This window comes from Alligator sinensis, unplaced genomic scaffold, assembly GCF_000455745.1.
Source record: "Alligator sinensis unplaced genomic scaffold, ASM45574v1 scaffold395_1, whole genome shotgun sequence".
NCBI lineage: Eukaryota > Metazoa > Chordata > Crocodylia > Alligatoridae > Alligator > Alligator sinensis.
Genome location: NW_005842232.1, coordinates 190,135 through 204,185, shown reverse-complemented (window position 1 = coordinate 204,185; position 14,051 = coordinate 190,135). Strand labels below are relative to the sequence as shown.

The 14,051-nt window shown below is 43.7% G+C and overlaps 1 protein-coding gene across 1 annotated transcript in view; it reads left to right on the top strand.

The window, feature by feature from the left end:
• ASMTL (acetylserotonin O-methyltransferase like) overlaps positions 1-4,380 on the top strand; it is a 53,473-nt gene extending 49,093 nt beyond the window's left edge. The window contains exon 13 of the mRNA XM_006027305.3: positions 3,956-4,380. Within this exon, the coding sequence (XP_006027367.1) occupies positions 3,956-4,170 (215 nt within the window). The 3' untranslated portion in view covers positions 4,171-4,380. The remainder of the gene's footprint in view (positions 1-3,955) is intronic.
• The last annotated feature ends 9,671 nt before the right edge of the window (positions 4,381-14,051 follow it).

Sequence of the window (14,051 nt, the reverse complement as noted above, 5' to 3'; positions counted from 1 at the left end):
ATTCCTGGGGGACAAACAGTAGTGGCACAAGGTGTGCTGCTGCTACTCGTCCCTGGAGAAATACATCCATGCTTATCTGGACACAGCCCATGAGTCCAAATTTAGTCTGGTTGAGGTTGCAAGGAGATGATGGTTGCCATGTGCATTTTCCTGAGTGACCAAATTTAAAACAAATTTGGCTGGAATTGTTACCGCTATTAGCTGCTGTTCTTAGGAAGAAGATCTGAAGTGGTCCCAACACATAGGTCATCATCCTCTTTTACTTGAGACATCCATATATTTTGTGTAATATCACTTTTTTTGTTCTTTCTCTCTGTATATTAAATGGACTCACTGCACATTTGTTTTTATCTTAACGCCATTAAAAATGTGTGCTGTTTTTTGTCAGCTGTGAAAACTTAAAATTATTTTTTGCCACTGTCCTATACATGTGTTTCTACCCACTGCCTGAAAGATTTACTGCCTTCAAGCCATGGCAATCTGGGTTAATAGGTGTTAAGACTAGAAGAGACCATTATGAGGATCTAGTTTACTTCCTGCATAGCCAACACCAAAGAAGAACTTCATTTTTATTTAAAAAGTATCCTTAACTATAAATCTCCCCTTCAACAATGATAATCTTCACATGCAACTTTTGCCATATACAGGCATCATACCCAGGGTGGCAGTGTATTTATTTCTTGACTATATTTTGTCAAGGTTTTATGGATGGCAATTCCGTGTTCTTGTTGTTTGAAGTTATTCCCCCCTAGCAAATTTAGTTTCTTTTCTGTTCATGTTTTCCTGTCCAGGTTGTTGCTTCAGCTGTTTTAAGTCAAAGCAAGCTCAGTTGTTTAGAAATTTCATAGATTTCATAGACATCAGGGCTGGAAGGGACCTCGGAAGATCATCGAGTCCAGCCCCCTGCCCAAAGGGCAGGAAGTCAGCTGGGGTCATAGGATCCCAGCAAGATGAGCATCCAGTTTCATCTTGAAGGTGTTCAATGAAGGCGCTTGAACCACCTCCGGTGGCAGGCTGTTCCAGACCTTGGGGGCTCGGACAGTAAAGAAATTCTTCCTTATGTCCAGCCTGAAATGATCTTGAAGTAGTTTGTGACCATTCAACCTCGTCATCCCTTGGGGCGCTCTGGTGAACAAATGTTCCCCCAGATACTGGTGGTCACCCCCTAAACTTGTAGGTGGCCATCAGATCACCCCTGAGCCTGCGCTTTTTCAGGCTAAAGAGCCCCAGGGCTCTCAGCCTGTCATCGTAGGGTCTGCTTCCCTGACCTCTGATCATGCGCGTGGCTCTTCTCTGGACTCTCTCAAGCTTCTCCACATCCTTTTTGAATTGTGGAGCCCAAAACTGGACACAGTACTCCAGCTGCGGCCTCACTAAGGCCGAGTACAGGGGGAGAATGACGTCCCGGGATTTGCTTGAGAAGCATCTATGGATGCAAGCCAGCGTTTTGGTCGCTTTACTAGCCGCCGCATCGCATTGCAGGCTCATGTTCATCTTGTGGTCAATGATGACCCCCAAGTCTCTTTCTTCCATAGTGCTAGCCAACATAGCACTGCCGAGCCTATAAGGATGCTGCGGGTTTTTTTTCCCAAGGTGGAGAACCTTGCATTTATCGGCGTTGAACACCATCAGATTCTCGTCCGCCCACTTGCTGAGCCTGTCCAGGTCAGCCTGGATAACCTGCCTGTCTTCTGGTGTGGATGCTTTGCCCCAAAGTTTGGTGTCATCGGCGAACTTGGCCAGTCCGCTTTTGACTCCAGTGTCCACATCATTAATGAAGATGTTGAACAGTATGGGTCCAAGGACAGAGCCTTGGGGGACCCCACTGGTCACAGGACACCACGATGAGTGACTTCCATCGATTACTACCCTTTGGGTCCGACCCCGGAGCCAATTTTCCAGCCAGTGGATCGTGGAGGGCCCAAGGCGACAATTGGCCAGTTTCTCCAAGAGGCGATCATGGGACAGCAGATCGAAGGCTTTTTTGAAGTCAAGATATATGACATCAATCTCTTCTCCCTTGTCCAGGTGATAGGTCACCTGGTCGTAGAAGGAAATGAGATTGGTCAAGTAAGACCTACCCGCAACAAACCCGTGCTGGCTATCCCTTAAGATGTTGGCGTCGGCCAGTCCATTAAGGATGGCCTCTTTAATAAACTTTTCTAAGATCTTCCCCGGGATAGAAGTCAGGCTGATGGGCCTATAGTTAGCCGGATCCACTTTCCTCCCTTTCTTGAAGATAGGCACCACATTGGCTTTCTTCCAGTCTTCGGGCACTACACCCGAGCGCCAAGAGTTTTCAAAGATCCGTGCTAGAGGCTGGGCTATGATGCTCGCCAGCTCCTTGAGTACCCTGGGGTGAAGATTGTCAGGACTAGCTGACTTGAAGGTATCCAGCTTCTCAAGATGTTCCTTCAGAAAGTCAGCATTAATGGAGGGCAGGGGATCACCCTCACCTGGACTTCCCGGCCCTGTAGCGGGCATGGGCGTCCCATGGGACTGATGAAAGACTGACGCAAAGTACCTATTTAATAGGTTGGCTTTTTCCTGGGCGTCAGTTGTCAGTTGCCCCATCTGGCTCAGCAGGGGTCCAATGTTGCCTCTGCTTTTCCTCCGGCTCCCCACATATCTGAAAAAGGACTTCTTATTGTCCTTGATGCTCAAAGCTAGCTGGAGTTCAGTTGCAGCCTTGGCTTTCCTGGTCTGCTCCCTACAGGACCGGACCAGTGCAGAATAATCCTCCTTGGAGGTGACTCCCATCCTCCACCCTTTGTAGGCCTTTCTTTTTAGCCTCAGGAGATCTGCTAGGTCCCTGGAGAGCCAGGGGGGCCAGGGATTTATAGATTATAAATGATAATCCAACCTTCTATGTGATCAGGAGCAGCAATTTTTAATTTGGCCAGTGAGGCAGAGAGAAATTGTGATATGAGGAAAAAAATTCTCATACACGATCTCTTATCCGTACAGGCTATGTGGCCAAATAAATTCTTTCATAGAATCATAAACAAGTAGGGCTGTAAGGGACCTCAAGAGGTCATCTAGTCCAACCCGCTGCCTGAGGCAGGATCATCCTAGATGAATCCATCGTCTAACCTATTGGCAAAACTACACAGTCGGCCCTGGAACAAGACAAGACCCAAACAAGTAAAGGAGGGGCTCTGCTATAATAGTTGTTAGAATGTGTCCAGGAGATCCCAGAAAGAGGACCATGCCCTTTACCATAGAGAAAGGCAAAAACCCCCACAGTCTATACCAATCTGACCAATCTTTCATTTTTCTGTGATTAAAATGAAACACCACTAATATATATTTTCAGATTAAAAAAAGTAAACCCAAATCTACATTTTTCCATGATTAAAATGAAACATCACTAGTATATAGAAATATATATATATAGTGGTCTTTCATTTTAATCACAGAAAAATGTGTATTTGAGGTTACTTTTTTAAATCAGAAAATTGGGAATTTTTTTAAGGATCCTTGCTTAGCACAAAGAGCCTGATCCCCACAGCAAAAGTGGAGGTGGTTTCTATAGAACAGTTATTTTCTGTATGTACGCTACCTAGCAAAATACTTCCCTCCATCCATTTGTCTTTTAGACACTATTACAGAGTAAATATTAAGTAATGGCTGTTTCAGAGAAAATACAAGTGTTACTTCTGTTTTTTCTCACAACCTTCATTTCAGGTCCAGGACATGTTTGCCTTAGGAGAGGAGAGAGATTCAAATGTGATTTAATAACCAGTTATATTTACCCCCTTGGTATTGAGATATTGTTTTTAAAGGGATTAACGTATATAATAGTTTGATTGCATATAGTTGTTTGGTCTAGAAACTTGTGAGTGAATAATTGAAAATGCTACTAGTATTGTATCTTTTACATTTTTCAGGGTATCTGTAATTGTTTTCAATCTAATCACAGACTAGAATTCTGGCATCTTTTGTTTTAAATTAGGCTGTGGTCTTCTGCTGTCTGAAATGGTGTTGGATGATGAGAAGAAAAACAGAAGCACAGCTTTACTGCAGTCTTTAAACATGCTTGTGCAGACAGAGGGAAAGGAGAGAAGTGGATCTGAATACCAAAGTTTACTAGAACACCATGGATTCACAAGTGTAAAAATTAGACTGACAGGAAATTTGTTAGATGCTATCTTTTGTACCAAATGTTAGAAAAATTGTATTCAGCAATTTAACTTGGGGCACATCAGTCTGACATCATGTCTGATGTCTTTTTAATTATGTAGATCTATAATTGGTTTCCCATTAGCATCTTAAGTAATTAATAGATGACTTTGGAAATTTCATAAATTACTGTATTTCAAGAACTGAAAAATATAAACATTCTGAAATGTGAATAAAATTTCAGGATTATTTTCTTCATTTTGCAGCAGTGATGTTTTGATCATATGGAGTTGCTAGTACTTCCAAAAATCACCCACAATTCTTATGTGGCTGTTTGATTATATTGTAACTTTGGAATCATTAATGAACCCCTTTTCTGTTGTTGGGTCAGATCAGAGCAGGGGCAGGCAATTATTTTGGGCAGAGGGCCGCTTGCTGAGTTTTGGCAAGCCATTGAGGGCCGCATGATAGGCAGCCCAGGGCAGGTTAATATTAACTAGCTACATTTTTTAGGGGCCCCGCGGGCTGGATAGAATGGCCTAGTGGGCCGCATTCGGCCTCCGGGCCGTATTTTGCCCACCCCTGGATTAGAGTGACTTTATTTCTAAACCAGCTCATGCTACCATATGCTTTCACCAAGGGGATGTTTGGAGATAGGCTTAAAGTAGGGAGTTATGGGTGAGTGGAAGCTGTGTAGTAGGACTTCTTGTCTTCAGTAGCACTAGAACCTTATAGCCAGGGATCCTGGTTTTCTCTGATAAAATCCCCAATATTTGGTTTTAAAAAAGTAACCCAAAATCCACATTTTTTCCATGATTAAAATGAAGCACCATTAATTGATAGTTATATAATGTTGTTTCATTTTAATCATGGAAAAATGTGGTTTTTAGGTTACTTTTCTTAATCTGAAAATTGGGGATTTTTTTAGTTGGAGAAAACCAGGATCCCTGCTAATAGCAAACATTCAAGTTTTATTTGGCTAGTAAGCAGTTATTTGGAACCCCTGGGTACATCTGCACAATATTCTTTACTGTGCAGCAGACTAATTTGCTGTGTAACAAAGCATCACCGTCTAAACGTGCGAAACGTGGGGGGCAGCAGACTAATTAACTGCACTATTGGATAGTCCTGTCAGATGCAAGTGGTATCCAGCAGCCCAGTAAATTACCATGCTTAAACACACGTAGACAGTGACATTGGGATTAGTTTACTCTGGCTCGAACTGAGTGGAGTATATTCAGTAGCATTAATTGCATGTGTAGACGCACCCCCTGTGTCCATATGGTTTCTACATAGTCTTAATAGTCTTTAAAAGACTTTTAGCAGAACCAGCAGGGTGGGGGATGTGGATTTAGAAAGAGACCTGCAAGTGGAAGACAGTATAAGGTAAATGATGAATGGACACAAGTACTAATCCTTGCATTTCCAAGGTTGGCTGGGGAACATTGTGAAGAGACAGAAAAAGGGAACAACAGCAAAAGATAAGAAAAAAATAGATATGGAAAATAATGAGGACAAATTATATAAGTAGAAGATTAGAAGGAAGAAGTGAGGTAGATTTGAAGCTTTGAGATGAGAGGTAGGAAAGATAATGATCTAAAAAAAGAAATGGAGCCTATGGGGGTGGGGCAGGGGGAGGGGAAGTAAAACTAGATAAAGCAGCGATTCACAGTGCTTTTGAGTGGTGGGCTGAAATAACCCAGTTTGGGTCCTGGGTGGCTGGTGCCACTGCCAGCCTCTGCCCTTACAGTTGGAATGCTGCCAAGGTTTCCCTGTGGGCCAGATCTGTCTCACGAGCTGTAGGCCTGGTGGGGGGGGGAATGGTAGCACTACCATGATAAATATCAATTTAGAGCCAGAACAAGATCAGCCTCATAGATACTTTGCCCAAGAGGGTGCCCCAAATAGATGGGGTAGGTGCCAGGGATGCCTACATGGGGAGGGTTAATTAACTTGCACTGCCTATATGCTAAGCCATGTACAATACTCGGTAGGAAACACAAAGCACATGGGTATGTTGAGCGTAATGCTTGAGTCAAGGCTGCATATTTAGATGTCTCTGGTGCCTTGGGTTCTAGCATGTACAGTCCTCTGCTGAGGGTAGCTGGGGAGGAAGGCCACCTTTTGAATAATTGCTTGGTGATTAGAGCACTTGCACTGAATGTGGGGAAACTTAAGCTGTAGGCCTACAGCTTAGCCTGAAGGATACAAATGTACGTCCCCTACCTCCAAGGGAGTGCCCTAACCACCAGGTCCTAGTGTGGCTCAAAGCCCTCATTACTCCCCTTTTCCCTCCCCTCCCCCACCATTAAAACTGGAGCCCAGGACATCTCAACAGTAATGGGAGCATAAGGAAGTGAACAGAAGGGAGCTCAATGATGACAAGGCCATTTAGCGAAGAAGGAGGAATTCTGAAGTCTGATCCCTGTTTTCAGGAATATTTTTTTATTTTTATCCAAAGACTGGTTAATGCAGTGATTCTCAACCATGGGGTTGTTATATCCTTTTAAGGGTGCCCTCAGGAGCAAACTCCTGCACATGATTCACAAGATGAACCAAGAGGTTTCAAACAAGAATCCACAATGTTAAAAACATTCTGACCGGTTGTGGTCTTTCTAAATTCTTTGCAACAGAACAATCATTCTAGTATTTTTCCGTAGTCAAAAAATAAGTGAAAGCTAAGAGCTGACACATTCTAGCAGGTACCTTGAGTCTAATATAGGATGCCTCAAGTCTAAATAAAGGTTTAGAACCAGTAGTCTAAGGTGGAATGAATAAACAGTTCTTGCTTCTTTGTCTTCTGGTCCTGTAACTCCACATGGCCTACAATCCCAGTCTCCCACTTCCTGAGTGAGCGCTTTAACCACTAACCTGTTATGAAAAAAGATAAATCGCTGCACTTTCTACTGAAGCCAGTGCTGTCAGTGTGTGTTGGGTATACTCTGACAGTGTCTAACAAGATTGGGCCTTTCTGGGAACTTAGGTGAAATCCCATCCCCATTGTGGATCATAAGAGAGTATGGTGGGAATTTGGCTCAGCCTGGGGCTGTTCTAGCCATGCACAGAAGCCTGAATTTAGGTGCCTAGGGATCTTTGCAGAGGTGCTGAATGAAAGAAGCCTAATAAGCTTTGTGTCTGCTGGATCTGGAGTTGCACATAGGTATTTAAAGTCAGCCTGGGTCCTATGTAAAGCACACAATGTACCAATCTAGGTCTGGAACTAAATTACTTTGGAAAACTGTAGTATATAATATCAGCTGCATAAAAATATTAAAGTTATAATGTTATTTCTCTAATAAAATTGACTACAGGACTTTATGCCTACAGTTAATTTTCATCATTGACATTTTCATCCCTGCAGCATTTAATGTCCACGCCATCTGTAAATCGATCCGGGATGAATGCAATGCTTTTAATCATCAGTCCTTATTACAAAAATCAGACCAACAGGTTATGTCCAACTGAACTTGTTCCACTTTCCTCACCTGTACATATCATCTGTGCACGCAGCTGGAATGAGTCAGCTCCTGCAATTATTTCTTCACCTTTGTAAAATTAAACTTGAGTCTTAAGTACAAAGTTCATCCCTAAGGTAAGTACCCTGACATAGTAGAGATATGTTACAGATGAGGTTAGTGAAAAATCCTTGGGTGACATCATGTCCTTTCATGGCAAAACTGCACTTAAGAGCAAAAAGATGTAATTGAGGTGGCCCTGACAGGGCTCTCCTTTTGTGCATCCCCCTATGCAAATATATTTTGTGCTTTTTTGTCTGACCTTTCATTCATTCATTCTGGAATCAACACACAGATGGCATGGACATTAAATAGTTCAGAGATATATGTATTGCAGAAAGGAGATTAAAGTTATGTTCAGATAAATGCATATCTGGCCACTGCTCTGTGAGATCCAGTGAATATTTACTTACTATTATGCATGAATTATTACTCAGAAAAGAATTTCTGTATTACACACTGTAAAATATTAGAGAGGTTAGCTAAGAGAGTAAAGAAATCAGGGACAAATGCTGCTGTGACTGTAATCCCAACAAAACTGGAAACGAGAACTAGGATAGCAATTCTCCGTAGTAGACTCAAGACAGACTTCTCTGCATGTTGTAAGATTTCCTAGAACTAACAGACTAGTGGCAAAGCACAAACTCTAAAGCTGTAGCGATTGGAGGAGAAAAGGGGTGGTGACCAGTTCATTTTGCTTAATATCAGCCAGCAGCTCACCTCTGATAGTACTACTTCATGTGTGGGCTTGTGAAAGTGGATGACAGAGTTATATTAAGGAGGGAAAATCCAATTTTATATATATAAAGAAATCCAGGTCAGAAATAAAAGGAAAAGAAAATGGGAGAGAGCCGGACCTGTTCAGACAATGATGTTAAAAATATTTCAGCCTAAGGGACTCCTGATCCAAGGTGCTCCTACCATACATGAACAGACTGATGCATGTTAGCATGGTGCTTACTGACCATGTTCTGTATGCCTTGGGACTTAATACCTTTGTGTTAACACTTGTCTTGGCCATGATGGTGCCTCCTTTATAACTGTATCACAGTAGAAACATCTCATGTTCCTTCCTTCCCCCTTCATCTTCTGTGTTTAACAGGAAACCTTCATTGATTATTTCCCTAATACCCTTCCCAGAAGCATGCGTCAGTTCTGTATCTATTTCCTGTTTCTTCTCCCTCCATATAACCAAGCTCTTCTACCCCACGTCCAAGCAAGCCTGTATAATATGTTTCAGAATTTCATGTGGTTAAGCCTAAATCTTGTAAGGTGGAGTGGAACAGTCAGATTTTCCAGAGGATCTAAATTACATGTACGAACACAGAAGGAAAGAGAGAGAAAGGAGGTGGAAGGGGGACAGTAAGAAGGATAAGAGTGATTGGGGCAATGATTTAAAAAGGAGGAAAAAGAAGCTAAAAATAAAGATAAAAATAGCAGGGGCCTGAAAAAAAGATGGCTTTAGAATAGCATGTACTGAAACAGTGAAGAATGATGGTAAACTAGCCTGGGAGAAAATAACTGCTTGTAGTGATAAATCCTAGTTCATTTTACCCACCTAAATGACACATATGACACTGTAACTGCAGTTTGTAGCACTAATGCACAGTTTGTGATTTAGAGACAGGTAGTTAGCTGGGTTAGTCTGAAGTCGAGGAGAAGGCAGCATAGAGCTGCACCTTACAGATTAAATCAGAGGTGCATAGGTTTTTGTGAGGCCGCACTCACTTCATCTTTGTGTGTACAAGCATGCACTCAGCCACTGAGCAGGCTCAGGAGGTCTGTGCTGTGGCCAGGCAGATGTACAGAAAAATAGGATGTGGAGGGGGCTGCCCACACTGTAGGTCCCAGGAGCTTGAGGGGGGGAGGAGGGGGGAGAGGGGGCACATGTGGCAGAGCTCACCTGGGTGGTGCAGTGAAGGGGAGTTCTGCTTCCCCCATCTGGCCTGCAACTGCCTCTGCAGTGGCTCAGTTTCAAGAGAAAGGCAGAACAAAGCTGTCAATAATGCCTAATTTGTGGTTAGAGTACTTAGTAAAAAGCTAATTCAAACCCCCTTTTGGGGGCCTAAATCCTGGGTCTACTGCTCTCTGGGGAAGTGCTGTAAATGCTAGGCTATTGGTATAAAATAGTAAGGGCCCTCAGAATAAGGATGTACCATGGAATCCTAAATTGTGTGTAAGTACTAAAAATGGCAGTTATCTGGCCTTATACATGCCATTTAAGTGTGTAAAGTGCATGGGACAGGACATTCAGTTGTGTCTATCCCAAAAGTTCCCTATAATGGCATACATTTACTCCATATTCTCATTTTGCATGCTAACAAAATCTCAAAGCCCTGGAAAATGAAGTTCTTTTAAAAATAGTTTTGGTTTTATGAAGAAACAAAAAAACTACAAACTCCTATAGATCATTATATTAGGAGGATGTTAAAGTGTCATAGTTAAGCATTCAAAAGTCAGAAAGTGCCATAGTTAAGGCTGCATGGGCTATCCTTGTGAATATGATCAAAAACTGCAAAACATAGTCACATATTGTTTCTCAAATAATACAATATAATGTTGATCTCATAATTAAATCTATACAGACACTGTGAGTCTAGTTGCAAGATCAGTAAGTAAAATTCCAAACAATTTTCTTTACATGCTTTGATGCATGTCGTGCATCATCTGGTAGGACAGAGTCCAGGCAAAGTGCATAGTACGCTGTGCATAGTACGCTGTACTTATACAACCTTCTACATGATAAAGGGATACAGTCATTTTGAAATCTGGTAAATTACATGAATGTGTTGGCATTGGTTACAGAGATTTCTCCAACTGTAATTTTTTGCTGTTCTACAATCCTACTTTCATATGTTAAAAAAATATTTTGTTTTGTTTTTCAGTATATGAAAGTTCCATATAAGCTAATTAGTGAAACTAGTGACATACAAAGTGCTGCTAAATGCAAAAGTAAGCTAAACCTTTATAGAGAGACACTAATTTTGGGTCTTTTAAAAAAATATAGGTATCATTTTAGATAGAAATGTGGTGTTTAAGCTGAAAATATTACTTTCAGTAGTTATGTGGGATCTGATGACATATACAGGTCATGTAAGTTTGCAACAAAGGCCCACATCCTGCAATGAGCTTCATGCAGCTGAGTATCTGATTACATATAAAGACTGCATAGAGTGCATTGTTGCCCAGGCCTGTAAATTAACTTGATTGGCAACTGTCTTATCATGTACCATACTGATGCATTTAAACTGAGACAGCTTCATACTAAGTTTGATCACTCCCTGAATACCTCATTATGCTGATAAAGTATATGCAGCTAAATTAGATTTGTAGTTTACTGCCTCATTTCCTGCACTGAGCCAAAGACTGCTAGAAAAGAAAATATATACAGCATGTGACTGCTGACAAAACTTAAATTGCACATTAGAAACAAAAATTCTAAATTAAAAAGTTAAACTTTATGACAATGGAATAACATAAAGTCATGGGTTACATGATTTTATCAAGAAATGTTTAGTGTCAAAGAGAAAATGTACATATTACTGGGGGAAGGAGGAAGTGTTGTTTTTTTTGTTTGTTTGGTTGGGTTTTTTTGAAGATTGCACCACAATGTGCATACCTAAGGAAACAACATTTAGACCATGTCTACAAGGGGGGTTGACACTGAGCAGAGCACACTGGCCAGTGCCCATTGCCCCCACAAATGAGTCCAGGAAGTTGGTGGATGCCAGCCAGTGAAACTGTCCAGAGACATGAATGGCTAAGGGACAGGAACTGTTGGAGACAGGCCTATTTGTTACAGAAGCATGGGCATGATGAGCGCACACAGAAATCCCCTCCGTTTCTAGAAGGGGTCACTAAGTCTGCAGGAACAGTCTTGGGACAAGTAATGCAAAACGAGGGACAGGAATGCATGTGATACAAGGAGTGCTCTACGGGGAATTGTGGCACAGAGCACATTGGCTAGCATCCACTGGCCCTTGAACACATCCAAGGAGCCAGTGGATACTGCCTGGAAACATGAGCAGAGGAGACAGAAACTGTTGGCGACAGGTCTATTTGTTATGCTATCTTAAGGGTGGGCTAAGCCCACTGGGAAAACTTTAAGCGTTCCTTAATTGGAGAAGCTACTGGGGACACAACAATGGATTTTGTGGGACAACAAATCTGAAAACAGGGAAGGGAGTGGGAATATTAATAATGAGTGCTCCAAAGGTGGGGGGGGGGTGCTGCAGTGTAGAGCACACTGGCCAGCAGCCACTGCCCCCCAAACGAATCCAAGGAGCCAGTGGATGCCACACAGTGAAACTGCCTGGAGATGTGAGCAAAGGAGGCACAGGAAGATGGCCCCATGGTCCCCTTCACTGTTGGAGACAGGTCTATTTGTTGTGCCAAAGGATCCATGGCCAAGGCCCAGTAGAGAAACTATCAGCCTCCTTTAGTAAGGGAGGCTACTGCAGGCATCCCACCTAACTGGGACAAGTAAAAAGAAAATGGGGAAAGGAGTGAGGGTCATAGATAAATTATGTCAGATCCAGAAGGGGACAAGGAGCCAGTGCCCACTGCACATCTGAATGAGTCCAAGGAGCCAGTGAAACTCTGCTAGGTGACATAAGTGAAGAAGAGACAGGAAGTTGGCCCCACACTCACTGGGGATCCTGCACTGTCAGAGGCATATTTGACACATAAAGTTCACCTGGACTTAATGTCCAAGGAGCAACAGTTACTCTCCCCACCCTGTTACTGGGGGGGAGGAGCTATTGGGTACATGCTAATTGATTTTGGGGAACTAAAGAGAAAACGAGTGGGAGTGAGGTCACAGGTTCAAAATGAGTGTGCTGAGAGAGGACAAGGAGCACAGCACCCTGACCAGCACCCAGTGGCCCCTGAAGGAGTCCAAGTAGCTAGTAGACGCCACCCAGTGAAACTCTACCTGGAGACATGAGTGGAGGTGGGAAAGGAGGCCCCACAGTCACTGGGGGTCTTATCCTCTCAGAGATAGGCTTATTTGATATGTAAAGTTAACATAGGCTTAATGTGCAAAAAGCAATGGTTAGCCTCCCTCTCCGTGTCATTTAAAGCATGTCTCCCTCCCCGCATCAACCATGTGACACAGGCCTATTTGCTACTTTCAAGGGACTGTGGGCCAATGCCCACCAAGAAAAACTACAAGCCTCCTTTAAAAGGGGGGACTACCGAGAAAGCAACAATTAATTTTTTGAGACAAAGTAAAAAAAGAAAATAGGGAAGGGAGCGAGGCCAGAGGTCCAAAATAAGGGATCTGGAAGGTGACATGGAGCAAAGCACCCCAGCCAGCACCCACTGCCCTGCAAGCAAGTCCAAGGACCCAGTGGACAGCACCTAGTGAAACTCTGCCCAGAGCTGTGAGCAGAGGACAGCAAGGAGAACCACACGGTGGTCCTGCCCTGTCAGACATAGGACTTTAACATGTGGAGGGATTTCATGGGCCCATGCCCTTCCTGCCAAGGAAACAAGAAGCTCCCTTTAGTACTGGGGGCCACAAGTGTCGTGTTACTGACTACTTGGGACAAATAATAATGAAAACAGGGACAGGAGTGGAGGTCAAAGGTTCATAACCAGAGTGCCAAGGGGAGACAGGGAGCAGAGCACACTGGACAGTGCCCACCGGCCCTCAAACAGGTCCAAGGAGCCAGTGGATTCTGCCTAGTGAAACTCTGCCTGTTGATGCGAGCAGAGGAGGGACAGGAGGACCACCACGGGTCCTGCTCTGTCAGACACACCAGGCCTATTTGTCATCCCTCAATCACTTGAGCCTAGCCCACCAAGTTTCTTACCGGCCTCCCTCAGGCAGGGAGTCTACAGGAAAAGATGACAACAGACTCCTTGGGACAAACAATAAAAAACAGGGACAGGAGTGGAGGTCACAGGCTCATAAGAGTGCCAAGGGGGATCCAGAAGGGGTCCCAAGGAGCGGGGGACACGGAGCAGAGCACACCAGACAGCCTCTATCGGCCCTCAAATGAGCCCGGGGAGTCAGTGGTTGCCGCTAATTGAAACTCTGCTCATTGATGCGAGCTAACCCCCTAGTCACTGGGGTCCTGCCCTGCCAGACACGGGAGCTTGGCAAGACAGTCCCATGCTCCAACCCCGCATTCTGCTTTGAAGTGTGTGAGGAGGGAAAGGCACTGTGTAAGGCAGGTCTCACAGCACGCCAGGGTGCCCAACCCCGAGCCCCTTTCAGGGGTGTAGGTTGTATCCGTGTTGACATAAGGACGCAAGCAGACAAGGTTCTTTGGGTAAATCCGGTATCTTTATTAGGCCAATTCAAAAGCTGGAATAATTATTCTTTGCAAGCTTTCGGGCACCAAGACGGCTCAGGCAGCCGCTGCCTGGGGGGGGCCCGACCAACCACCCCAGCGGCCCCGTTTTAGC